The 25,916-nt window shown below is 47.9% G+C and overlaps 1 protein-coding gene across 1 annotated transcript; it reads left to right on the plus strand.

The window, feature by feature from the left end:
- Window positions 1-2,985: 2,985 nt before the first annotated feature.
- C11H4orf54 (chromosome 11 C4orf54 homolog) lies at window positions 2,986-20,159 on the plus strand. The gene is given in 4 exon segments (XM_034671591.1): window positions 2,986-3,219; window positions 4,051-5,001; window positions 5,003-9,429; window positions 17,639-20,159. Coding segments are annotated over 3 exon segments (5,415 nt in total). The 5' UTR covers window positions 2,986-3,145; the 3' UTR covers window positions 9,393-9,429; window positions 17,639-20,159.
- The last annotated feature ends 5,757 nt before the right edge of the window (window positions 20,160-25,916 follow it).

Genomic DNA, 25,916 nt, shown 5'->3' on the forward strand with positions numbered 1-25,916 from the left:
AGCAGATAGTGCTACTTATTCAACCTCAGGGTACATGCTGTTTTTTTATTCACAGGGATAGTTTTACACTAATCCTGCCACTCCGTTTCCTTGGACTCTGTGGTGACCAGCTGGTCCCCTGTGCAGGCAGCTGGCGGAGGCTGTGGGACAGCTAATTGGCCAGCAGTGGCAAGAAGCCTGTGACCTCCACCTCGCAGACTGAGTGCTCAATCATCGACTGAGCGAGGTGGGCTCGAGTCACTCAGAACCGGGCAGTCAGGCCACTAGCAGGACTCGCTGTGAAAAATCATACAGCTACACGTCTTCGCGACCCTCAATTTTTTATCCATAAAATGGGAATAATCATTGCTCTCTCGTGGTGTTTTTGAGAGGCTAAAACAAGCCAAAACACATATTTTACCTCAGTAACTGCATAAATAAACACTTTTTGGCACCCCTGGCTAAATAAATAAATAAATAAATAAATAAATAAATAAATAAATAAAAATAAAAAATAACGTGATGCCTTTCCTTCAGGTGTAGCTCTCAGGCGCGCCCACCTGGGCCAGGAAACGGAAACAGCTGGCCACACTCCGGCATTAAGCAGTGACCAACAGAAACTCCCCCTTCACCTCAGTGCGTGTGAATAGGTGTGCGGGTGTTTATGGGAAGTCACAAAATCTCTCTCTCACTGCACCCCAGAGAATCCTGAGAATGTCTGTGTTTAGTAAATCTCTTCTCTGACTTCTGGTTTGAGTCCAAGTTGAAACCTATCTCTCTGTTTCTCGGCTACTAGTCTATATCAGCTAAAGTGCTCTTCCTTTTGAAAGATGTATTAGTCTATTATATGGGGTCACTGTCATGGAACTGAAGTATAACCACATCCTTTTTCCAACTGGTGGATAGCCTGGCCTTCATTCTCAATTTCTCTAATCATGTTAAAGTTTCTCAGACTATGATACATTTCATAAGACTTTCAGGGAATGCTAAGAACTTTCTCTGCAGAGATAAAAATAATGACACTGAGTCATTTCCTTTGTTGCTCTTTCAAATCCCATATAAAGTTATCTACCAAGTGTACCTTGCCTGGTCTAGCAAGGATGCTTGCTTAACATGGGTTAATGCTGGTGACATTAGTCACTATTAATTGCTCAAGTGGTGAGATCAGGTAGGCAATCACTGAGTTCATCTGTAAAAAAAAAAATGACTATAGTCATATTAAGGAATATAAGGCTCGATGACTACCAAATGAGTATTTCATAGTAACATATACTGAAGGAGAACTCTGAAAATGCAGGGGGCAGGCAGTTTGTGGTTCTTAATTGCACTGAGTTTGCCTTGTAGTTGGTTATTGTTTTCCATTTATGAGTTTCTTCTTCTTCTCCTTTTTTTCAATCTTTTAATAGAGTCTCTCCTATTCTGAATTCTCTGCTTGTCTGAATTTTAAATAGAACTCGTGGTTTGAATGAAACCTTACTTTTTGGAAATTGACTTTATTTGAAAAAGATTTTCTTACAAGTTTTTCCTACACTGGCATTCATTTAGTTAGAAAAAAGAAAAAGAGCTGCGCAGAGAATTTGGAGGTAAGTACCTCTTTTAGGATAACCCTCTTTTTTTGTCTCTTGGGGAGCTTTGGCTAGGGCTCTGGTCTCTGGAGGAAGCAAGACCCTGGAAGCAGGTTTTCTTAACTTCAGGCATTAAGCAATTATACTTTAACTTACACCCAGGGCATCTGACCTTCCAATTTTGCACTTTGCCAACTTCAAGGAGAAACTGCTGAAATACATCGAGTTATCATTACAGACAGGGCCGTATGGAAAGTGCTGGAAAATTCCTCCTCAGATTATAATTGCCTTGATGGGCAGAAATTCTGCCTTTTATTCCTCTTTGGAGTGTGTATGGCCCGCAGTGCTTGAGGCAGTGTTCAGGATTTATTGTCCAAGGCCTCAAAGCAAGATTAAAATTGGGCATTGAGATTACTCTGCTTGCCTGAAGCAACCAACGATATTTTATGTCATTTATTTGTAGGGTCATGTTCCTTAATCTCTGGGTATCTAATACATACATAGGTTGATATTAAACAAACCAACCAACCCAGAAGCAGTTACATGACTGTTTGTGGTCGTGTGGATGGAATTGCCCAATGGACGCACCGCTCCCTTCTACTTGTGCCTTTGCTGCCATGGAGAGCATTTGCGCCGAGAAGCTGGCAAGCCTCTGCAGCTTCATGGGTCAGGTTCAAGCTCTGGAGCCAGACTGCCTGGGTTGCAGTCCTGATCCATAATTTCTTAGCATCTCTGTGCCTCGGCTTTCCTACCTATAAAAATTGCACCTCACTCATCAGGCTGTTGTGAGGATTACATAAATTAATACATACACATTTAAAAGCGTTTCACACGCAGGAAGTGCTATCTAACTCTTAGTGGTGATTCTCACTTTTAAATTTTTATTATCATTAAAAAGCTAGGATTTTGTGCCATGAAGTCTGGTTCCCCATAATCAAAAAAGGTGGTTGCAAATTTAGCAAATTCCCTCTTTTCTTCTTGTTCTTTCATTCCCTTCCTCTCCCTCTATCTCTTTCTTTCTGTTTCCTTTTCTCTTTTCTTCTCCACCTCACGCTCTGGCCCATATCCACACCATGATACTTGATATTTCCAGTCTTTCCTTATGTCGAGTTTTTAATGGCACTGATGTGGGCAGAAGCAAATTGTCATGGGGAGAATGGCAGGGCTGTAGTCTCCATATCTCAAGTATGGGAAGGTAAATGCTTCAGTTGTTAGGGGCTCCCACTCCAAACCTACCCCCACGCCTATCCAGAGGAAGGAACATTTTTCTGTGCGGGGGTGGCAGTCATGTTGGAAGGGGATGGGTGATGATGTTATTTTTGTTCCCCACAAATGTGGATGTTTAAAATAGTGCTTTATTCAATCGGCATAAGTGACACATAGACTATGTATAGTGGTGAAATGGGGCCTGGCAGGTGATGAGGGCCAGATCTCACCAAAACCAAGAGTTGTGGTTCTCCACGGATAGCACCCGAGGATCTGCTCTGAGGGTGGCCAGCACAGAACCCTCATCATGGGGTGCCAGGCAAATTCCCTTGCACGACTACTGAATTATGTGAAATGGATGCACCTCAGAGCCAGTGAACTGGGATTTTGGCTTCATGTCCGTGGGGCATGCCAGCGGGTCACATTTCCTCTGTGAACCTCCCTCCAAGCCGCACTGTACTCATGAAGGGTAAGTGTATTCGTTGTTCTTTTGTGCCTTTTGACTCCACGCCCTGCAGGTCTGGAATTCCTCCAGCGAAACCGAGTCATAAGGCTGCAGCTCAGACTTGAGGGTTTATTGTTTTGCCACAGTTTAGAAGTTTAAGGAACTTTTTTTGAGATCGATTGGATACTGCAGGGACTTGAAGTCGTGTTCATTTGTGACCCCATGTGCTCCTTTTTAGGGACTGTACGTACGTAAAAGTTTATTTAAAGTGTTAAGGTCTTAGGTCTTTGAAAATTGCCCTTTTATACTTCAAGTCAACGCGGTAAGGATTCTAGAAGGGATTCTATTTTGAAACAAACAGATACGTTTCTTAGAGTGTGGCTTTGGAGAAAGAGGGATGGAATATTTTATTCCTATGAAAAGTTTTATTACCAGAACTCATCTGATTTGAGATGAAAGAAAAAGAAAATGCATAGATTTTGAGGCAAGCAGAAAGCCTACCATATGTCTAGGAGAGATTTTGAAAACTTCCTGGATCGCCCTGAATTCGTTTGAAACGCAATGCAGAATTTGGATTTAATGTAAGAACAAGGGGAAGAACCCATTTAGTCAGCCTTGGGAGTGAAAGATGGCAGTGAGTAAAGAATCCTTCCCTACCTGCTAGATGTCTGTATACTAGCTTACACAGAGCATGTGCTGATTCGAGTAAGAACCCACATGCCTCCCTCGGCCCTCAACCTCCTCTTGTCATCTCAGAGCCTCTTCTCTCTGCCCTCAAGTGTGGTTTCAGTACGACTAGGGAATAGACACTAAAAATATTTCTGGAATGACGTGACCCACTCTCGCCCCATCCAGGAAAGGGACAAGGCTTCACGAGAAACAGCACATGCTTTCCTTTCATTTCTGGAAGTCCCTGAGTCGACCTACAGATGCTGCCCCTTCCGTGGCCGATGGCATTCAGACTCCTCGCTGCCGACGGTGCCAGGCAAACAACTGGACAGCACAGCTCAGCCGCGGGAAGCCGGCCACAATCTCGGCCGGAGCAGCAGCCCCCGGGCCCCAGACCACCTCTGCCGCCCCTTCCGGGAGCCTTCCCACCTCCCTCGGGCTTGTCGCGGCCCCGCCACAGGGGCTGAAGGACTGGGAGGTGGTGGCCGCAGCGGCCGTGCTGCCGGCGGCCTTGGGCCCGCTCCAGGCACGTGGGGCCCTGCTTCGTGCCACTCTGCAGCCCCTCCAGGGCCAGGCGGGGACCCGGGCCAGCCCCGGCGCCGCTCGCCACTGTCTCCTCCTGTCGCTGCAGCTTAGGCCGGGGCACGGGACGGAAGCCGCCCCTCCGGAGCCCGGGCCGCAGGCCAGCCCGAGGGAGGTGGGCGGCCGGGCGAGCCGAGCGCTGGAGAGCCCGCAGCCGAAGCAGCAGCTGCGGCCGCGGCCCAGGCCGCCGGCCTCCTCCCCGCGAGAAGCGGAGTGCGCGGAGATGTGTGCTTCGGCCGCAGCCCAGGGGGAGAGGCCCCGCACCCGGCCACTCGCTCTGGAGCAGCGCCCGGGGCCGCGGAGGGCGCCCCGCAGTCCCGAAGGCGAAGCCCGAGAGGAGCCCAGCGGCCAGCGGGGCGAGGCTCCCACCCCCCCGGAGACCCTTGCTTCCTCGGAACTCTCCAGATCCCAGCTCGCCCGCACCGAGGAGGCCAGCGACTGCTCATCTTCCTCCTCCTGCTCCTCGTCGCCAGCGGCCCGAGCAGAAGCAGGCGGCCTTTCCAAGATGGAGGACACCGCCTCATCAGCGGGGGCTCTGGCCACCTCGTCCTCGTCTNGCAGGAAGAGGGGGAGGGGGGGGAGATGGAACGGAGTGCAGGGACATTATTGCCAAGTCTCGGGGCAGCAGGGACCCCCCCAAAAATGAGGAGGCTCACTACATCACCACCCACGAGATCCAGCTGAGCGAGGTGGAGCAGGACATGGATTTTGATGTGGGACTGGCCTCCCGCTGGGATTTCGAGGACAACAACGTCATCTACTCATTCGTGGACTACGCTTCCTTTGGTGGCAGCGACGAGACCCCGGGGGACGTCAGCACCCCGACCGAAGAGGACGACGACAACAGCTGCTACCTCAGCACCACTCCCAGCACCCAAGACACCCGGACTCCGAGCCCCACCAGCAGTGACCCGGCCCGCCCCGGCGCAGACGGCAGTGGTCGCCACACCAGCAGCACGGAAGTGGGCAGCGGCCCCTCCGACAGTGACCCCACTCCCCCACCCACTGGGCCTGGCAGTGCCACCCTGAGTGAGCCCTTGCCGGAGCCCCCGGAGGCAGCTTCGGGGGCAGAAGCCGCCGCCGCAAGCAGCTGTGGGAGTGCAGCAAGCCAGATCCTCCTATCAATCAAACCAACTTCCCGGGCTATAAATGAGCCTAGCAACGTGCGTGCAAAGCAAAACATTATTTATGCTGCCAAGCATGAAGGCGACATGAGCCTCCGCGTCTCTACAGCTGCTGAACACAATTCAAGTTCACTGAAGCAAGACCCGGCTGCAGCCGTGGCTCAGGACCATGCAAAGAAATTCATCGCCGTCCCTGCTCGCCTGCAAACCCGCTGCGGGGCCATCCGGGCGAAGGAGCTGGTGGACTACTCCAGCGGGGCCTCCAGTGCCGTGAGTGAACTGGACGATGCGGACAAGGAGGTGCGCAACCTGACCTCCCGGGCCTTCCGGAGCCTCGCCTACCCCTACTTTGAGGCCCTGAACATCAGCTCCCGGGAGTCCTCCACCCTTTCCGAAGTCGGCTTTGGGCGGTGGTCGACCTTCCTGGATTTAAAATGTGGAGGCGTCGGAGCCAGGGTGGAGCAGAGCCTCCTCAGGGGCAGTGCGGCCTCGGTGGCCGCCGGTCTGAGGAAGGGCGGTGGGGCCAGGACCACGGCCGACCAGCTCTACATCCAGTCCAAGAAGTCCCAGACCAAAGCCCTGGAGTTCGTGGTCAGCAAAGTCGAGGGGGAAATCAAACATGTGGAGACGCCTCTGTGTTTCCAGAAGCAGGTCCAGACGGGCTCCCGCGTGGTCACCCTTCTCGAGCCCCTGAACTTTCGCAGCGAGAGCAAAGCCAGCTCAGCCACTGGGCCCTGCAGAACAGCCCGCGGCTCGGGCAAGGGCCCCGGGTCCGTGTGCACAGACGATGGCTCCGAGGCCTCTGAGAGCAGCAAGCCTGCGTCCCTCGCCGACGGCCCGCAGAAGAAGTCCAGGTTTGCTTCCAGTCTGCTCAAAAATGTCATCTCCAAGAAGATGCAGCGGGAACATGAGTTCAAGATGGAGAGGGGAGAAGTCACAGACACATCCCACCATAACCTCTGCAGCACCTCCAAGGAGACCGAGGGTCCGGCCCGAGCGGAGAAGCAGCGCGAGAGGGGTCTGCAGAGGCAGACTTCTCGCCACTCAGAGGCCGGCTCCGAGTACACGGTGGTCAGCGTGTCCGACGCCGCCGCGGAGGGCTCTGCGGCCGAGTCGAAGTCGCCGATTTTCAAAGCCAGTGCTCCTCGGGAGAGCAATGCAGTCTCGGGCCGACACTTCTCGGACGGACACACCGAAGAAGTCTGTGAAATTAAAAAGAGCGCATCAGAGACCGTCAAAGGCATCTTCCTCCGTAGTCAGAACAGTGCCTTCCGCTCCTGGAAGGAGAAGGAGGCCGAGAAGCGGGAAGAAAAGGCCCCCATTGGAAAGCTGAAGCTTCCCAAAGGGGGAGACTGGAGGGCTGATCTTGGAGAGATCTCTGCCAGCAAGTCCACCATCATGTCGCGCCTCTTTGTCCCCAACATCCAGCAGACCCCCAAGGACAAGCAGCCGGGGAAGCAGGCTACCAAGTACCCTGCTGCCCAAGCCACCTCCACGGCAGTGATCCGGCCCAAGGCTCCCGAAATCAAGATCCGGCTGGGGAGTGTGCAACAGCCAAGCTCGGACTTCAACATTGCCAAATTGCTCACGCCCAAATTGGCCAGTGGCAGCGCCTCTAACCTCTTCAAGACCGTTGAGGACAACAGCAGGGCGCAGCAGAAGCTCTTCCGGGGAGACAACCTGGACAAAGTGCCCCAGTTCCAGGTGAGAGACGTCAGAGACAAGTCCAAGGCCCAAGGTCCCCTCCACCAGGTGAGAGATGTCAGGAAACTAATCAAAGGGTCAGGGGACAGCAGTGACAAGGGCAGCGTTACCCCAGAGCAGGGGCTGACCGGGCCCAAACCCAGGCAGCTGGCCACTGCAGGGGGCGGATCCAGATCCCTTTCCCCCATAGTGATTACGTGCCAGGCGGTGGTGAACCAGAGGGAAGATAGCATGGACCGGGAGCCGAGAGAGAACATAGGCAAAGGTGGCAGCGGCGGGTTCTTGAATTCGTCCTCACCAGAAGGGACAGTCTTGGTTCATAGGGCATCTGGCAGGCTGCCTGTGGCCACCATTGCCCCCAATAAGCCTGAGCAGGGCTCCTACCTGCCGGTGCTCAAGATCGTCTCCAAGGCTTCTGCTCAGAAGACCCCAGAGAAGGCCAAGGAGGAGGAGGTCAAGGAGGAAGGGAAAGGCCCAAAGCCGTCTCGGAATGCCCTGGAGAAGCTGACGGCCGCCGTGAGGTCCATGGAAGAGCTGTACAGCTTCAATAGGAACGAGTGGAAGCGCAAAAGTGACCCTTTGCCCATGATGATGGATAGCCATGTCCTGTCGCTCATTGCCAGTGAGGAGAGGGAAGGGGCTGCGAGCGCTGAGGGGGACCCGGACAAGCTGGCCAAACGACTGAGTGAGCTGGAGGAGCGGGGCACCGGCAACAAAGGCGGCGTGGTGCTACGTGGGGGCCCCGTGGAGCGTCTGCAGCGGCGAAACTCAAACCCCAGCGCCGAGAGTGTGTCCGCCAGGGCAGCCGCCTTTGAGAACCTGGCCAGGGAGAGGCCACGATCCCTCTATATTCCCCCAGTCCACAAGGACGTGGAGAGAACCCAGCCCCTGCAGCCCCTCCCACCACTCCCCAGCAACCGAAACGTGTTCACGGTGAGTGCCAGCAGCACCCAGAAAACAGGGGGTGTCGCTGGCAAGTTCCCCCAAGGGCCTTCTCCAGAGAGTCCTTCCGCGGCAAAGGGCATCAAATCCCAGGGACTCCGGTCCCTCAGGATCTCTCCGGCCACACGGGCACCTCCTGATGAGGTGACCAATAGGAAAAATGGCAGCAATTTGGAAAAGAACAATAGTGACTGTGAGAATTACCTGTCCATCCCCCTTAAAGGAAGCTCTACAACCGGAGAGCTTCCAGGCAGACCGGGGGCTGGGAGGGAGGGCCCCCCAGCCTCCTCAGCAGCCACTCTCTGCAGCTTGCCCCCCCTGAGCGCCCGCAGCCAGGTCCCTAGTAGTCCCAAAGGCTCTCAGGTCAGTGGAACCAGCTGGCCAGCTTGGCGTACCAAACCCGAGAACCCCAGGGGGACAGTGGCTGCCCCCACAGGGCCACAGAGCCCTAAGCATCTCCCCACTGCCGTCTACCACCAGCAGCCACTGCCCTTCACTCTGCAGGGAGCCCAGGCCCAGGTCCTCTGCTTCTCCCCACCCAGCATGCCTGCCCCAGCACCTGCAGGCCCAGCTTCAGTCCGCGCAGACCCCTTCCAGCAGCCACAGCCCCAGCAGACCCAGCGCAAGATGCTCCTGGATGTGACGACCGGCCAGTACTATCTGGTGGACACACCAGTACAGCCCATGACCCGAAGACTGTTTGACCCTGAGACGGGGCAGTATGTGGATGTGCCCATGACCTCCCAGCAGCAGGCTGTGGCTCCCATGTCCCTCCCTGTGCCTCCCTTGGCCCTGAGTCCTGGGGCCTATGGACCCGCCTACATGATCTACCCTGGGTTTTTGCCCACGGTGCTACCCACCAGTGCCCTGCAGCCCACGCCAATTGCTCACACTCCAGCAGGTAGCGAGCTCTCCTCCATGGCGACAGAGCCCCCCAGCAAAGCGGCAGCTGCGACATTCACCGAGGCCCCGTACTTCATGGCCTCTGGTCAGTCTTCTGCTTCCTCTTCCTCCTCGGCCCCAGCAGCCACATCCCAGCTGGTCGGGGCCAAAGGCTTCGCCCAGCTGCAGGGCAAGCCTGTCATCAGCATCACTTCGCAACCCCTGGGGCCGAGGATCATTGCTCCCCCTTCCTTTGATGGCACCACCATGAGCTTTGTGGTGGAACACAGATGAGGAGCGGTCACCAGAAAGCAGAACGGAGCAGCTGCTGGTGAGTGAACGTTATTTTGGTAATCGGTTTTCAGGGATTAGGAGCAATCCTATTGCTTTGTGTTTGAAGTGGCAGAGGAGGCTGGCTGTACAAAGGGACATTTGGGGAGAACAGAACGAAACCCCAACCAAATGATGAAGGAGCTAATTTTCTTACCAAGTTTCCTCTTCCTCCCACTCCTCAATCCCCGCAGCCGACCTTCCCCCCCATTGACCTTTGCAAGCTGCCTGAGTGTTTTTTCCCACCGGTGAGTGAGTAGGAGGGAAGTGAACCTTAGATCTGTCAGGCTAGCCTTCGGTGAAGGTTGGCAAGGGAAAGAAAGGAAAACCCGGTCTGGATTTTGTGTCACGAGCTTCACTGTATTCCCAGCAGCCCCAGTGACAGAAGGCACGAATATCCCGAGAGATCACTGGGAACACCGTTACTCTAGTTTCCCCTCACAAGAAGGGAGAATCACACTGACATTTTCTTGTTAGGAGGTTTTCTAAAATCTGTAGAAAGGCTTCTCTATCTCCACCACATCTTTCTCTTGACATTTCTTATACAAAGGGACTGTATTTTTTAAGCTCTTGTTTTTCTGTTTCCAATTAGAGTACTTTCTCTGAGGGCGAGTTCGAGGTCTTTAATATACCTTACGCGCACACACACACACACACACACACACACGCTGGACCTCCACGAAAAGGGGGAGATCCTCCAGGTGCAATGGCTGCTTGGACGGGCTGCTGGCTTTGATCCAGTCTGATCAGACTGAATCCACTATGCCAGGCTGCTCATCCCTGTAAGATGCTCCTTTTCATGTCTGCCTTCTCTCCCTTCAGAAAGTAATCAACCTTCACTTGCACCCCTTTAAAAGAAATCAGATAAAGTAGATTCCTAACACCCAAATCAATCCACCTTCACAGACTGGAATTCTTGCTGTAAATACAGTCCATGGAACTTGATAGGAGAAGTGAGTTTGGCTTGTCTGAACCAGGACACTTGAGGTCAAACACGTAAAACAGGCAGCCTTCAGATAGGAGCACAAAGGTGTCAGTAGTGTGGGGACAAATCTGTCCCCTCATTTTCCTGTTCTTTTCAAATTAGAATGTGTTGGCCTCATATATGCTTCTAGGACTTTCACTTTTCGGTAGGATCCTACTGAACCAAGAAGGGAGCTGGAGTTCCTTTCTGAACTAAAAGGAACAGAAGAACATTGTTTCTATGTGCAATGAAAGAGCCTTAAATTAGGAAGTGGGATCATTGAATTAGAGTCACAGCTTGGTCTTCTCACCAGCTGTGTGTTCTTGGGCATATACACTCCCTTAGACTCATGACACTCATGCCAACAATATGACGTCAGAGTATATTGCAAAGTATAAAACCTTTGCCAAATCCAGGGACTGTTACTATGCATTGTGCTTATTAGACTCGTAGACATTAGGCCACTGTTCAAAAATCCTTGGGTCTTGCTCTAAATATTCAAATGAGAGCCCAAGCCTCATTTTCCTCGCAGTCTAGAAATAGATCATTTGAATTCTTCCTAAGAGTTTGCAACCGGCGGTGTGTGACAATCACAAGGAGGGGGTGTGGGGATTAAAGGTAAATAATGCATCTTTCATTCAATGTAAAGAAAATCTAATATGCATATGGAAGAGGCTCAGAATTAGACACTTAGGTTTGCAGAAAGAAAAGAGTAGCCTCTAGACAAAAATATTGTAATCTTCCAGACAGGTGATATGTTTACCTAAAGCTATTTTGGGGCAGCTAATCCCGTGAGGCCTCTGTGGGAGCCGTGGAGGTGCAGAAGCGAGGGGAGGAGAGGACAGGGCACAGAGGAGGGAGCAAACGGGCACACACTCGTATGCTGTCCCTCTAGCAGCTGCTTTTGGCTGTTCTCCTGTCTGCTGTGTCTGGAGCGATTAGGCGTGGAGTTGTTGCCGTCAGACACAAATATAAATCCAAATTTTGAGTGTTTGAGGTTTTGAACAGTAACTTTTTTTTTTTTAAAGTTTTTCCCCTTTGAAAGCACAGCCTTTTATTTCAGTCCACAGCCCTAAAGATAGACGTACAAAAGCCGACTTCTCAATTGAAGACCAGTCAGGAACTAGCGATTAGCGTTTTGTATACAGGCAAAAATCTACTACCCAAACTCACATTACTAACTAAAATCCTTCAAAACTCACCTTCCTGAGAGTTCTATGCCACTTTCCAAAGAAAGTCAGATACATTTAAAAAAATGAAGTGTGCAGTTCCTTCTCTTGTGTGCAAAATATTGTAAACATTGGTCAGATATGTAAAAATAAAAAATTACACTGTCCACACTCATTGACTAACAGAAGCTCCTAGGGAAGGTCAGGGTGGGAAGTCCTGGAAGCTGGTTTCACGTCAAGATCTCCTCTGGACACCAGGCTGACTTCAGAGACCTTCCTTGAGGTAGGGTAGGAGTTTCTGTGCCCCTTTCAACTAAGAAGTCACACCAGTGATTTGCTCCAATCACAACATTTCACGGAGAAGAAAACTAGGGCTAGATTGGAATGGCTTTGCCACAGTGCCCAGGGGATGAAGTAAGCCAGGACCTGCAGAAGGGGCTCTTGGACCCCAGGCCACACTGTGAGCCTCTTGGTGGGAGGCCTGGGGCAAAGGAAGTATGGCAGAGAAGCATAATGAGCTCTGTATGACGGCCAGCATGCCTGGCTCTCCTGCTTGCCTCTCCGGACGTTTGTATAAAATGAATGAAATGCGCTCATTCCCTCATTCATCCAAAGAACACGAATTACATATTTACACTCCACCAGCCACGGTGTACTATGCAGTAAGGCTGACCACCCACGGGGGATCCCGTATGGTCCCACAGGCCAAGAACCCGCACGCCGGAGGGAGGACACAGACCCATACACGCAGAACTGTGAAACCAGGATTCAAGTCCTGTCTTAACCTTTAAGATTCCTTCCAGCTCAAATAATAAGTATTTCATCGTCTATTTTTAGCTGCACTTTGTAACAGGGAGCTTTGCTCTCTCCCCCTGTGTATATCTGAGCATAACCAGCTGCTGTGATCTCTCTCTGATTATGAGGTTATGAATTTCCCTTTGGTTCAGCTTTCACAGGGGTCTTGCTGCTTCTTGCCTCCCTGGGGTCCATGTGGCGGCATTCCCCAAACTTTGCCAGGTCACAGCCCAGCTAAGAAGATAATCAGCAATATTATTTCCTTTATCCTTCCTTAGTAATGATGTCACACATTGTGGCCAATGGAGGCAGTTCACAGCCGGTGGCCCAGCGGCCGGTAGTCACAATGGGAGCCCTGGACGTGACACACCAGTGTGCTAGGCACACCGGTTGCCAAACTTTGCTGTTTTCTCCTTTTTTCTGTTTTAGGCCTTTGTTGTTTATTGACTTTGGGTTGAAAGTCCCTTTTCCTCAGGATCTTTGATGCCTTTTCTGATGAGATTCTTTTTGGTTGAGTTTTCTGTCATTTTGATACACGTAGCTGTATTTTTCCTTCCCCGACATGTTCACACTCATGCTTTCTCCTGCCCACCTACTTCGATGCCAAAGTTTTGTTTTAATACGTTCAAATCTAATATGCATATGGGAGGCTCAGCTGGTTAAGCATCTGCCTTCAGCTCAGGTCATGATCTCAGGGTCCTGGGATCGAGTCCTTCATCAGGCTCCCTGCTCGGCGGGGAGCCGGCTTCTCCCTCTCCCTTTGCCCCTCCCCCTGTGCACAAACTTTCCTTCAGACTTGATCACAAATGCCATTTGCGGGGGCATAAAGAGAAAATAAATACGTAATAATAGCAAGAGAAGACTGTAATGGGCACCACGCCTGCCCCGCGGTGGGTCACGCAATTGTTTAGTTTCATTGAATGTCTGGTTTTTTCCCTGTAAGGCTTGATCCACTTGTCGTTTCATTTCGGGGTGTGCTTCACGTTACTCCTACACCTTGGACTCTCTTCCTTGCCTCCTCCGGGTTCTTTCCGCCCCCTCAATGGAGCCCCACACAGCAGCAGCTGAGGTAGAAAGAGAGTGGGGCTGGGCGCAGGGGCAGCCCTCCAGGGCTCCTCAGATCATCGAACCCTGTCACTGGCACTCAGATTGCTGGAAGGGAGGAAGGGGAGGGGCTGGGGGAACCAGGTGATGGTAGTAAGGAGGGCACGTGATGGGATGAGCACTGGGTGTCATACTCGACTGATGAATCACTGAACACGACATCAAAAACTAATGATGGCTAATTGAATTTAAATAAATTTCAAATAAAGAAATAAATAATAAAATAAAATAACACTGCAGGAGGAAATTGGGGCTCAGAGAGGTTAAGTGACCCTTTTTACGTCACAGTGTCCCTGCGGGCAGAGTTGGGACTCAAAACCCCAATTATCTGATGCCAGGATCTCTTCCCAGCTGGCTTCTTTCCTGCTTTTCATTTCGCCTCTTCTCTTCCCCTCGGAGGCCTCTCCTCTTTGGTGGCCGTCCTTCCTGCTGTCTGTCCTACCCATTCACTCCCCAACCCTATCTTCCCTTACCATAGGTTTGGGAATTTAGTTTTCACTGATTTTTGCTTTTCTGTGTTTTGTTTGGTGATTTCATTCTCTTTTACGGTCTCTGTTTTCCCATTGGCTTCCGGCTGATTTGGTGTGATGCCCCAGCTTGCTTCTTCCCCGCTCCTCAGCTTTTCCTTCCTGCGATTTGTTTGCATCACCGGCTGGGGGGAAGGACAGGTGCTCCCTGCCTGCTGCCGCACCTGCACTCTCTTGGTGGCTTCGTGTGGGGAGGCCAGGGGCCGGGCTGCAGGCCGCAACCAGACACTTCGTTTGTTTGTCGTGCGTTCTGTAATTACACTCCTGAATCACCTCGCTGATTTCTGCTTCCCCCTCATTTAGCTCCCTCTCTCGGTTATCTATAGCTGCTCTTTTATTATCTTCCTCATGTCTTGTTCACCTTTTCCCCGTTTTCTTGTCTTTGATTCTAGCTTCCCTCCAGCTTACACCTGTGTGTCTTTCTCTGCAATTGGCTTGCCTTTATATTTTCTTCTCTACTGTCTATAAAATTAATAATAAATGAAAAATAATAGCTGATGGGAATTAATCATTGATTATATATCAAGACTTAATATCATGCCATTTGATTCTTAAAGTAAGTAGGTACTATTTCTAATTCCTGTTTGACCCATGAAAAAATGACATGTCCCAGATGAACAGGTCAGCTGTAGTCCGGGCCCTTCCAGCTCTGTGGCCCACGCTGTCCTGGGTGACCCCTCTATGCCTGCTTCTTTTGCTCTTGGGTCCCCATGCCTCAGTTTCTTGTGGCCAATTGTCCCTCTTCCCTTCCCTGGGAAAAGGGGGAGGAGAATCAGGTAACAAATTGACCCTGAATCTGGCAATGTCTAGCAGATACTAAGTCTCCATGTTAGCTGTCCTTAGTTACTTGAACATCTTATGCCTCAAAGAGAATTCAAGGCAGGTTCAGAACTTCTAGGGGTGGCTGTGGCTGCCAGTGGGTGGGGGTAGGGGGGTATTGTGGTACGTGGGGAGGGGTGGGTGTGGGGTGCCCACGTGAGTTAATGGGTTCATGCGTTGTAGTTGAAGGGGAACTGTGGGGCTTTGACTAAAGGCCAAGCATATGCACCTTGAAGTCGGGCAGCTCTGGCTCAAATTCTAATGCTCGTATTACTTTCAGCAGGTGACTTTTCTTGTCTGGGCCTTGGTCTCTTCAACTGTAAAATGAAAATATGTTGCAAGAGTGTTGTGAAGATTGAGTTCTAAAACCAGTACGAAAGACCTAGCAAACAGCTATGAACGTCCTGAATGCCTCAGAAGCCCCTCATCCTTGAGGACCCCTCACCAGGGCAGCAAACTGGCCCTGATCTAGGCAGGTTTCCAGGGCACCCAGCATCAGGGGTCTGCGTTCAGGATTGCTGTGTATTTCCCCCCAACTGAAGGCAGTGCCCACAGCCCCGCGGTCCCCTCTGAGCTGGCTTATCTCTTGGGGAGGCCAGTTGGCTGTGGGTCAGGATACTCTAGGACCAAGGCCTTCCAGAATGTTATATAACTCTGGATATGGCTTGCCAGCCGCATGTAGATTTGCCTCTCTGTCTGGGCGCAGGTCTGCATGGGGCAAGGGAAAATCTGACCCAGCAGCCCTGAGGAACTCTGTCATGTGTTCTGGTCCTATAATCACAGGAAGTCATCCAGGCCAAACCGCCTGGTCCTATAATCACGGGAAGTCATTGAGCCCAAACTGCCTGGTGACACAGTGTCATCACCCCTCTCCTCTTTACTGACTTCTTCATGATCTTCTGGTAGGTTAAACTGGTGGTTTTGTTATTTTACCCTTAATAGGAGTCGGAGCAACTTTATTATTTTCAGAGTTGCAAGTAAAAGTCCTCTGAAGTTAATGTAAGCAGAACCAGTGTCCTGGGAATGAATGGGAAGGCGATATCTGGACTGTGGGTCCCTGAAAACGATCCGAGTAGATTGTATAAGTAGATTTCTCCTTCATTTCTCAGACTGTTCTCACCGTCCCGCAGCTCACCTCCTGCCCCATTCCACCCTTGTCGGCAACCCCCCGCACTCCCCCCCCACCACCACCCTGTGTCCTTCTCACCCTGCTCAGGGAATCTTTGCAAAATCTTGCCTCATGATGGGCTCAGCCTGAGCTGATCTTGTTGTCAGATCCTTGGGTCCCTGAATCTGAAATTACTCTTCTTAGTCTTCTATTTTCTTCTCCTCTGCTTGTAATTATATTTTCTTTTCTGGTTGCTGCTTTATATGTCCTAAGGTTCAAAAACTTAAATTTAGCAAATGAGAAGTGTCCAAACCTACCACAACCCCTTTCATCTTGAAGGTCATTCCTCAATATAAAATACAGAAGAATAAAATAAACAAACGTGAGATATATACATATGAAATCATAACTATTCTTTTTTTAAAGATTGTATTTATTTATTTGAGAGAGAGTGCTGGCACATGTGAAAAAGAGCATGGTGGGGAGGGGCAGAGGGAGAGGGAGAAGTAGGCTCCCCGGTAAGCAGGGAGCCCCACATGGGCTCAGGGCTCAATCCCACCACCCTGGGATCATGACCTGAGCCGAAGGCAAACACTTAACCGACTGAGCCACCCGGGTGTCCTCATAATCATAATTATTCTTATAGACTTTTTTTTCTTATGTGTTTAACACAGGTCCATTTTTACATGACAGGAATAAAATATCCATTGCCGAGCTATTCTGATTGCATAGAATTGATTAGATAGCTATTGTTTGATACTACTCAGAGGTTATTTTTCACATGATAGAATCTTCTTAATCCCTGACAAATATTACCTGTAGGACACTCTACTTCCGTCTTCATAATATTGTGTTCGAATATCAATTCTCAAATGTTAAAAAAAATTTTTTTAGGCAAAGTGTTAGTAAATATATTGTATATATAGAGAGCTCGACAGGGCTCGTTTTCAGTTTGAACTTGTCAGTGCTTGTGATAGAATGGATTTAAGTAAGTTACAGGGTCTAATCAGTATATCTCATTTTTTTTAAAGATTTTATTTATTTATTTGACAGAGAGAGAGACAGCCAGCGAGAGAGGGAACACAAGCAGGGAGAGTGGGAGAGGAAGAAGCAGGCTCATAGTGGAGGAGCCCGATGTGGGGCTCGATCCCATAACGCCGGGATCACGCCCTGAGCTGAAGGCAGACGCTTAACCGCTGTGCCACCCAGGCGCCCCCAGTATATCTCGTTTTAATCAAAAGGCACTGTATGGAATTCTACACTACTTAAGTTGTGATCATTCACTTTTAAGAATTCTCTGTATAGAGTTTACTCCCTTAGCTAGATTACTATCTCATGATAAATTTCAGATATTTCTCCTTAGCTTAAATATCATTTCTGCATGTTTTAGGAACATATCTATTATACTGTTTTATCTCTGCTAGGGAAGATTTCAATGAAACTAAACATTTAACTCTAAAATCATCTTCGAACAGTTGATTGGATTTAATTCAAGCTTCAAAGAGAGGTTCCACTCTGGGCACTTTCTTGAAGTCAGTTTAATGTCTAAGTAAGTTCAGAAACACATTTGCCAAACACATTTGAAGATGTGAACTTCATCATTAGTAATGTTGAAATTAGCCAAATAGTTAAATAAAATGTATCCTGACATTTTGCTTGCTTGTTGGGAAGTGAGATTTACTTTTAGAACTAACGATCTTCTCTTCGACTATGTTTGTTCATAGGAGCAAGACAGAAGATGGACTATTCTGTAATCTGAAGTTTGCGTTGTAACAGCACGAAGAATTCAGCTGAAAAACTTCCTCTACTTGTGTTATTCTTAGTTTTTGCTTCTTATAAACCAAGTGTGTAAGTTTCTATATTTTCCTGAACAGCCCTGTTAAGACAGTTTGTGTTATTTTAGTGTTACTAAGCTGAGTGAATGGTTGCAGTTTTCCCCTGTGAAACGATTTCTTTTTATACTTTAATACAGAAGATAAGCTTTCTCTTCATCTTTCCCTCCTGTACTTGTGACTAGGCCAACCATCCCTTAAGCGTTCTCATAGTTCAATCCAAACATACGACACAATGAGGTTGGTTCTGTCGGAAAGGCTGCCGGCGGATCAATGATTTGGATCACGGATCTCCGTAGAGGTTCTCGAATTAGCTGACAGAGTCGGAACACAGGTCCGATCTTAAATACAGTGGGTCTGCGTTTTGAATCATGTACCGGCCGAGCCTAGTCATTCCCTTGCTTATGTTCCACATGTTCTTTTATTGGGCTCAGCATGATTTCCGAAGTGATTGTGAAAGCTAGTGGTTGTAAGTCTTGGGCTTTGTTTTAATTTTCCCATTTGTACAACGCCACGACGCTATCTGTTGCCTTAAAGTAGAATGGCTTGAAATACCGAAGAGCCAGTGATTGCGTTGAAAATTAAGTTCTTAGTCTCAGAAAGGTATAGAATACCTCTTTGCCTCTAGGAGTCCAACCTTTGTTGTGAGTGGATAGCCTGTTTGTCTTCTTCAGTGAGTCCCTCCCTCTGGAGTTGCTTGCCCCTCTCTCACGGATTGTTTGGAGTCTGAGGAGCCACCTGTTTGGGGCGGTAGAGTGAAATGTAGACTGATTCAGCGGCTCTGATGCTCTCCAGCCCCAGCCCTACCGAAAGCAACAACCTAGGATTGCATCACTTGCTCCTTATGGGCTTACGAGGTGTCGAGGTGTCGAGAATCCAAATCACAGAATCTTTCGGCGACTTTCAATACTGCCTCAGTTGTAACTCGATTCTGAAGGTTATTTTAGTGAGTGTTCACAGTGAGTCTTGAAGAGTTGTTTGAACAGATAAATATTTAGATTGTCATCATTAATAAGTGTGTCAACATATATTCGAAAAATGATACGTTGAAATATTTCTTACTTTTAAAGAGAATAACTTGAAGGTTCTCTCAGACTTTCTTTAAGGAATCTCCTCTTATCTATTTATTTATTCGAAGACAAGGCATCCAGGTGAATTTCTTTTAGATCCTTTTGATTTTAATGATCATCAGTCTTTGGTTTCTGCTTAAAATTTTTTCTCGAAGCCACAGCATTTTATGCTACTCACAACTCAGATGTGAGTAAAAACCCGAGACTGATTTTTGTATGATTTACATAATCTCATTACTTTGTAGTTAGGCTTCCCATATCAGACTCCTTTAGGAAAAATAACTTGATTTCACTTTTAGGGCCTTCCTTAAAGGGATCTTGCTCTAAAAAGAAATGCTGTTGGGTAGAAGAAAAGGTTTAAGGCAGGAGTAGTCAGCTCTGGTCACAATTCAATCAATGCACTGATGAGCGATGAAATGAAGCATGAAATATAAAACAGCCTCTGTGCATAGACAAGATGCCTTTGTCCTGTATTGGGGAAAGCCTTGTCCTTGGCCATGGAGGTCCTCTCACCCAGGCACAGCAGCAGCTTTGCCCCAGAACTGACTTAATTTTTCACCACTGGAGAGCTTCTCTGACAGCATCAGCCATTCCTTATTTTCTGCAGAGATTGGCTGGGTATGAGGTCACTTAATATTCAAAGAAGAACGTGCAATCAATTTCAGAGCTCTCCAACCTGTAATATTCAATGCAGCACCATGAATTCTCAAGTGTTTGAACACATCTGGCAAAGCTGATCTAGGATCTGGGGGGAGATCGTACCAGAATTGACAAGACTGTTTTAAAACCGTGGGTGACTTTTAGGAAAAGGCTAACATGATCCTACCGGGTGAGTATCGTCGGTGACCGTATGGAGTAACCGACTGCTTGCCAGGTCTTCAGAAAGAGAGACATTCTTTCCCCGGCAAATGTGGTAGAGTGCTCACCTACCAAGGGCCTGGGACCCCATAAGCTATTTCTCATTATTTATCACCAGCAGACCTGAGCCTTAAATTCCAGGTAAACTAGTACAGAAACTAGGAAAGAAAAGAGAACTTTTCACTTGTCAGCTCTATCAGAGAGGCCACATCCTCTAAGAAGCTGTCAAGGATGTAGTAAATGTCCACGTGGTTAACACTGTAACTCTAAAAATAATATTCTATGAATGCCACGTTGTTGATTGATAATTTTATGGTTCTCTATTTCATCCAACCCAACACCAGACCAACGCTGCTGGCCATTTTACTACCTCAGGTGATAGCGAGGAACATTTTTAAAGACATGAGGTAAATCCAAATCCTTATTTTCAGTGCTTTTTTTTTTAAAGATTTTATTTATTTATTAGAGAGAGAGAGAGCCAAAGCAGCGGGAGCTGCAGGCAGAGGGAGAAGCAGGCTCACCCTGAGCAGGGAGCCCGATGGGGGGCTCGGTCCCAGGACCCTGGGATCATGACGTGAGCTGAAGGCAGACACTTAACCGACTGAGCCACCCAGGTGCCCCTGTTTTCAGTGTTTTATTATTTCTCGAGGTTGCCTTGCTATTTGAATGAAGTGGTTGTGCCCTTCCTATTTCAACCAAAGTTAAGTGGGATAAAATAAGAATCTATGAAGCCTTCTTATCCGTAAAGCTGTTACCCTGACACTGTCCCTTTAGCTACTGAACTACTCTTCTATGTTTTATGTACACAAAACCATCGATAAAGCACGTGGCATTTCCTAAACAGTGCCTTGCACCGGAGTCAAACTAGAATTGTACAGTCCGGTTTTTGCCATTTCCTCTCAGGGTTACGTGTGTGACTCAGTATTCCAGAGGAACCACAGGGCGTTGTGTGTAGAAACCCTCGACCCGTTTCCTCTTTCCCCCTGTTGGTTAAATGGTCAGGTTGAAATAGGCTCCATTTGAGTCATTTCTGGAAAACTGAATGCATTTGTAACCAGTATGAAAACTTTAATCCACCAGAATATATTTTCTTAAAAGCACTCACTGAAATTGCCCTCAGGATTAAATGAAGCCCAAATATGCCGTTAGTGACTTAATATATAGGCTCTCTGTATGTCCATATATGTCTTTATACATTTGCGTGTACGTGGCTCTCTATACATCACTGAGTAGATAAGCTAAACCAAATTACATTTCGACAGCTTTATGACAAATCTCAAATGTTAGCACACATTTCAAATTCATCCTTATAACACTAGGAACTATCTAGTGATAGAAATTTCTTAATTTCAGATTTGACTTTATCATTCTTGCCTCTTAAAGAGATTTCATGCATTTTAATTCTGTTCATACTTCATAGAAATGAAGTCTGTGTTTGCTACAAATTGAATGCTCATGCTACCTGAATAATACTTTGGACTGCAGGACAGTATTAATTCTTAAGTAGATTGACTATATAATCTCATGATAAGTATATATATATGTGCACGAGAAAACACATTCAGTAATAGTCTCTGTGTCTAAAAACTATCATGGTATACATTTTCCTACGTGGTGCTTAAGGAGTTTCATTCTACGGTTTACAAGGTGTAGGTTTGCACCCCAAATTCTCAGGGTATACTATTTTACCCAAATACTTGAAAGAAAAAGGTGCCCTGTATTTTATCAGTACTGTTGAGGGGAAAAATTATGTGTAGGCTTGTTTTAGAAAACTACTTATAAAAATCAAATTCATAAACTACGTTAGGCTTTTTCATAATTTCTAAGAAGATATACAGATAGCTATGATATATATTTCAAGAGACTGTTTCTATATTCTTACCTAACTTCTGGGTCCTAAGTAGACCTCACAGGTGCATAAAATCATTAATAAAGCATGTAGCATTTGCTAAATTGTACCTTGAGCTTGAATCTAATCAGAATTGCAGCCTCTGGTTCTCTGGAAAGAAACACATCCATCTGTGGCACGTGTGACTACAAGGCCCAGAGGAAGATTCTGCACATTGGACTCATTTGTATGCCCCGTGTCTCAGAAGAGAACTGGGCGTTCCCAGCAGTGTTTGTAAGCTGTTAACACTCTTGTTTCGTGTTGCGACTACAGCGTATTATTAGATTTCTTCCTATTTAATTCAAGATGGTGCAGAACAAAACACACACACACACACACACACACACACAACACATCTAATTTGATTTCTTTTTTTAAGTTTCACAATTACTTTTTACAAGCTAGTGTAAACGGCAGAGTCCTTGCCAGGGCTCCCTGAAATTACCTATCCTTCCCGGATCTGTGTTCTAGCAGGTGGTCCTTTCTTTTTCTCCCTCTTTGAGGATGTGGGTTTCTATATTTATATGTAAGTCATATTATTGTATAGTAAAGACGGTGGTGGCGGAAAAGAATGTGAAGACTGCAGAAGTTATGTCCCAAGCAGAGGAGAGGAAATCGTGTGGTAAATGGAGAAAGACATTGGGTAATGCCGAATTGTACCCCTGCCTATGAAAAAAGCCAGAGGTAAATGGAAAGAATGTGAACATTAAAACTGCTCTCAAGACAGACATCTTGGTGGAGAAGTTCCTACCTGAGGTCTGATTCAATTATAAGACACAGTGAGCTTGGCCAATGGGACTGTGAAATCAGCCCAGCAGCTCTGAGAATTACATTATTGGTGTATTGCAGACGGAGAAAACTTCTTAGACAAGGACTCTGTGAGACTGGCCTACTTACCTTTAACTGCGGCATCCGTAAGTGATTGTGCAATCTTGTGTAATGGTCTTTTATTTTGACTCTTTTGAAAAAAAAAGTTTCGTTGTTGTTTTTCCAGTAAAAGTAACTGCGAAGAAAACATGCCCTGTTTGTCTCTATTTTGACTCAAAAAGCAAACTGTGGACATTTTGACTTTTTTCCGTGTTCTGATTTAAATCCTTCACTTAACTAAAACCCTCTGTTGTAATGGCTCACATCCAGGTTGTATTGGTTTCCGATTGCTGCGCTAACCGCAAGCTTCGTGGCTCCGGACCCCACGAGTGTGTTATCTGATGCCTGTGACATGGGGAGTCTGGCACGGGTCTCTCCCTGTGCCCGGCCGGCGGGAGGAATCTACCTGCTTGCACCAGTAAGCAGCACGGTGAGGGGCAGCTGCCAAGGTGTGCGATGCTCCGGCGACACCAGAGGCCAGCCCGGACAAGTGTCCCTGGGGGCCCACAAGGAGGCCCGCAGAGTAGTTGTGCTTCTCCCCCTCAAAGCACAAACACTAGAGGCACGTATTTTGGAGCCCCGGTGCACGGTGAGAATCAATGCTGGAACGTGCTCCATAAGTCAACCGCTAGTCAACTGAAGTCACTCTAAACCTTAAGATCAAAGCCCCCCAAAGACTGGAGCCCACATTCCACAAAGAGAGACATCCAGGATCCCTCACATATGTCCAGGGGCTGGGGTTTAAGGGGCGCGAGAGAGTGGAGGACAGTTACAAACCTTCTGTGTTCCTGAGTCACCTCTGGCTTCTGGCTCTTGTTTCCAGTGAATTCTCAAATTGCATTCTCCATTTGCTTCAAGTGTTCACCGTGTTACTCGGCCCTGCGTTGTCCGCAGACTTGAAGGCAGTACACTCATCAAATCCTGAGCGGTCCAGACTGGGAACTAGACGTGCAGCAGGACTGGGGGGAAGGGTTAGGGTGCGTGGGATGGAGATGAGCAGGTGCTCTGTCACATGGCAGCCGCTGCCTTAGCAAACACCTTAAACCTGAACCACGGGCATCTCCGTTCCAGGTCATCTCCGGCATCTCTGGTGCTAGATAATTGCACAGGCCGTTCAGTTCATTCATCTTTCGGCCACTCTCCCTATGGCTACAGCCCTCTCCCTCCCTTCCTCCTCTGCTTCCTCTGCTCCTCAGCTTGCTGCCTTAGAACCGTCCAGTAGCCTGTTATTTCCTACACAGAGCCGTTGAGCCACCGCCGGGAGCCCCGCTAATGCAGACCCACTGCAGTGTGTGCAGAAAACCGAGTACGCCGCCCGCTCTAGTTGTATATGGCTAACAGTCCGCCCCCAAACAGGGGCTGAAAAAGCACGAAGACCATTTGTTTGGCTCAGGAATCTGTAATTTGGGCAGGGCTCAGCACGGCAGGCTGGGTCTGCCTTCCCCAGCAGCTGCAGTAGGCACCAGAGACTGTACCTCCCAGGTGGCTTACTCACATGACCGCAAAGCTGATGCTGTCAGCTGGGTGTTCAGCTGGGGCCTCAGTTCCTCTTCGGGGGGGGGGGGGATTCTCCACGGGCTGCTTGGGCTTCCTCAAAACATGGTGGCTGAGTTCCAACAATGAGCGTCTCAACAGACAGTTGAGACAGCTGCCAGTTCTCAAGGCCTAAATGTATATATAGTGACATGGCATCACTGTCTCCATACTTGATTTGACAGGCAAATGCAGAATCCAGATTCAATGGGCTGGAACACAGATCCCACTTCTCTTGACAGGAAGAGGGATCAAATAATTTGGGGACATGTTTTAAGGCCAGCATGCTCATTAAGGTGTGTTTTTAAATGGATACTTTCTTTCAAAGGAATTCTAAAGTTGGTTCTCAGGTTAGTAAAGGCTCAAAGATTCCAGAAAAAAATCTAGAATGAGAGTGGCCTGTACAAGGTTCAGTGGGCATGCCTTTTTGTGTGTGCTGAGTATATTTTGGAGTCTCATAGGGCAGAAATCACTGCTGCATTTCTAGTGTGGAGGGAATCGATGTCCTTTAGGAATGAATGAATGAATGCCTACTGTATGCCAGGTGCAGTGATTCATGAAGAGTTTAGGATTTCAGGAAGCCTGTAAATATGGTGAGAATGCCTGATATGCTGATGAAGCTATGTAGTCTAAGCCTTGTCAAAGGCATGGGGACTGAAAGAGGAAACTGGCTAACAGCCACAAAGAAGATATCCATGCCAACGCCCCAGCACGGGGCAGGCAGCGAGCAGGGGGCTAGGTGCGAAGAGAATCGGGAAAACCGGAGCGATAGCAGGAGACCAAAAGTGAAGAAACTGCATAGTTGTGCAGAGGGCAGGGAGCTACTGAGGGGACGGTATACCTACAGTAAAGGGGACAGAGAGAAGCAGCCCGGCCCAAGCCCTTCCATAGGAAGCTTAGCCGACAGAAGTGGTGAGAAAAGGTAGTCATCAAAGACAGAGCCAAAACTAGTATTTCTTTCTGCCCCTTGAAGTTACAACCTTGATCAACAGATTGTCCCTCGAGTGTAGTCTCCTCTGAACGCTTACGTACTTCAGTACCACCAGAAACGGAATAAGAACAGGGTTTATTATATACATATGTATATGCACACACAAACCCACCTAGAAATACAGTGTTGCAGAATAACATTATTGGATTATACATATTTTTAGAATGTGAGAATTATAAGGAGATACTATGTATTACCTCTAGCCCGAGGTTAGCATTCGGGAAATATTAACTACTACAATACGCATCTCCATTGCAGCTTTTCTGCTTCTGAAAAATTCAAATTCACTGCTATACAGGTTGCTTAAAAATACTCAGACCATTTATTGGGACACATTCTATTTATAAAAATAAAGCATGTTCTTGGAAGGAAATTTAGAAAATGTTAGAATATTCTAGAAACTGACTAGTTGGGAAAATTTGTAATCACCCAGAGCTACCCACTACACAAGTTGTCCTCTAGAAATAAATACTTGTAAGTATACTTGATACTTTACATGCTATTTTATAGTCTACTTTTTTGCCTCATGAAATTATAAACCTACCTCCTTATCTTCCTATATTTTTAGAGGACTAATTTTTAACAGCCGTATCTTACTTCCTCATATGGCTGTATCATAATGTTTAATCAATCCCATGTCTTTAAGTACTTAGTTTTTAGTTTGGGGTTATGAAAATGATGCTTCAATGAAAATGATGCTTCAATGAACATCTTCGAACACAAATTTTTCCAAACATCTCTGATTATTTCCTTGCACTAAAGTCCAAGCCTTCTAAGTGAAATTACCAAATAAAAAGGCCATGAGCATTGTTAAAACTTGTGACACATGGGATTTTGAGATGTTTTCCTACCTCCTATATCCCAAGTCTGCCACCCCCAAACATGCATGCATGCCGTCTAGAAACTCCGTATTTTAGTATTTGTGTAAAATTATCCCAAAGATGGACGGGTGAGAGGTTCCTA

The sequence above is a fragment of the Ailuropoda melanoleuca genome, chromosome 11, assembly GCF_002007445.2.
Source record: "Ailuropoda melanoleuca isolate Jingjing chromosome 11, ASM200744v2, whole genome shotgun sequence".
NCBI lineage: Eukaryota > Metazoa > Chordata > Mammalia > Carnivora > Ursidae > Ailuropoda > Ailuropoda melanoleuca.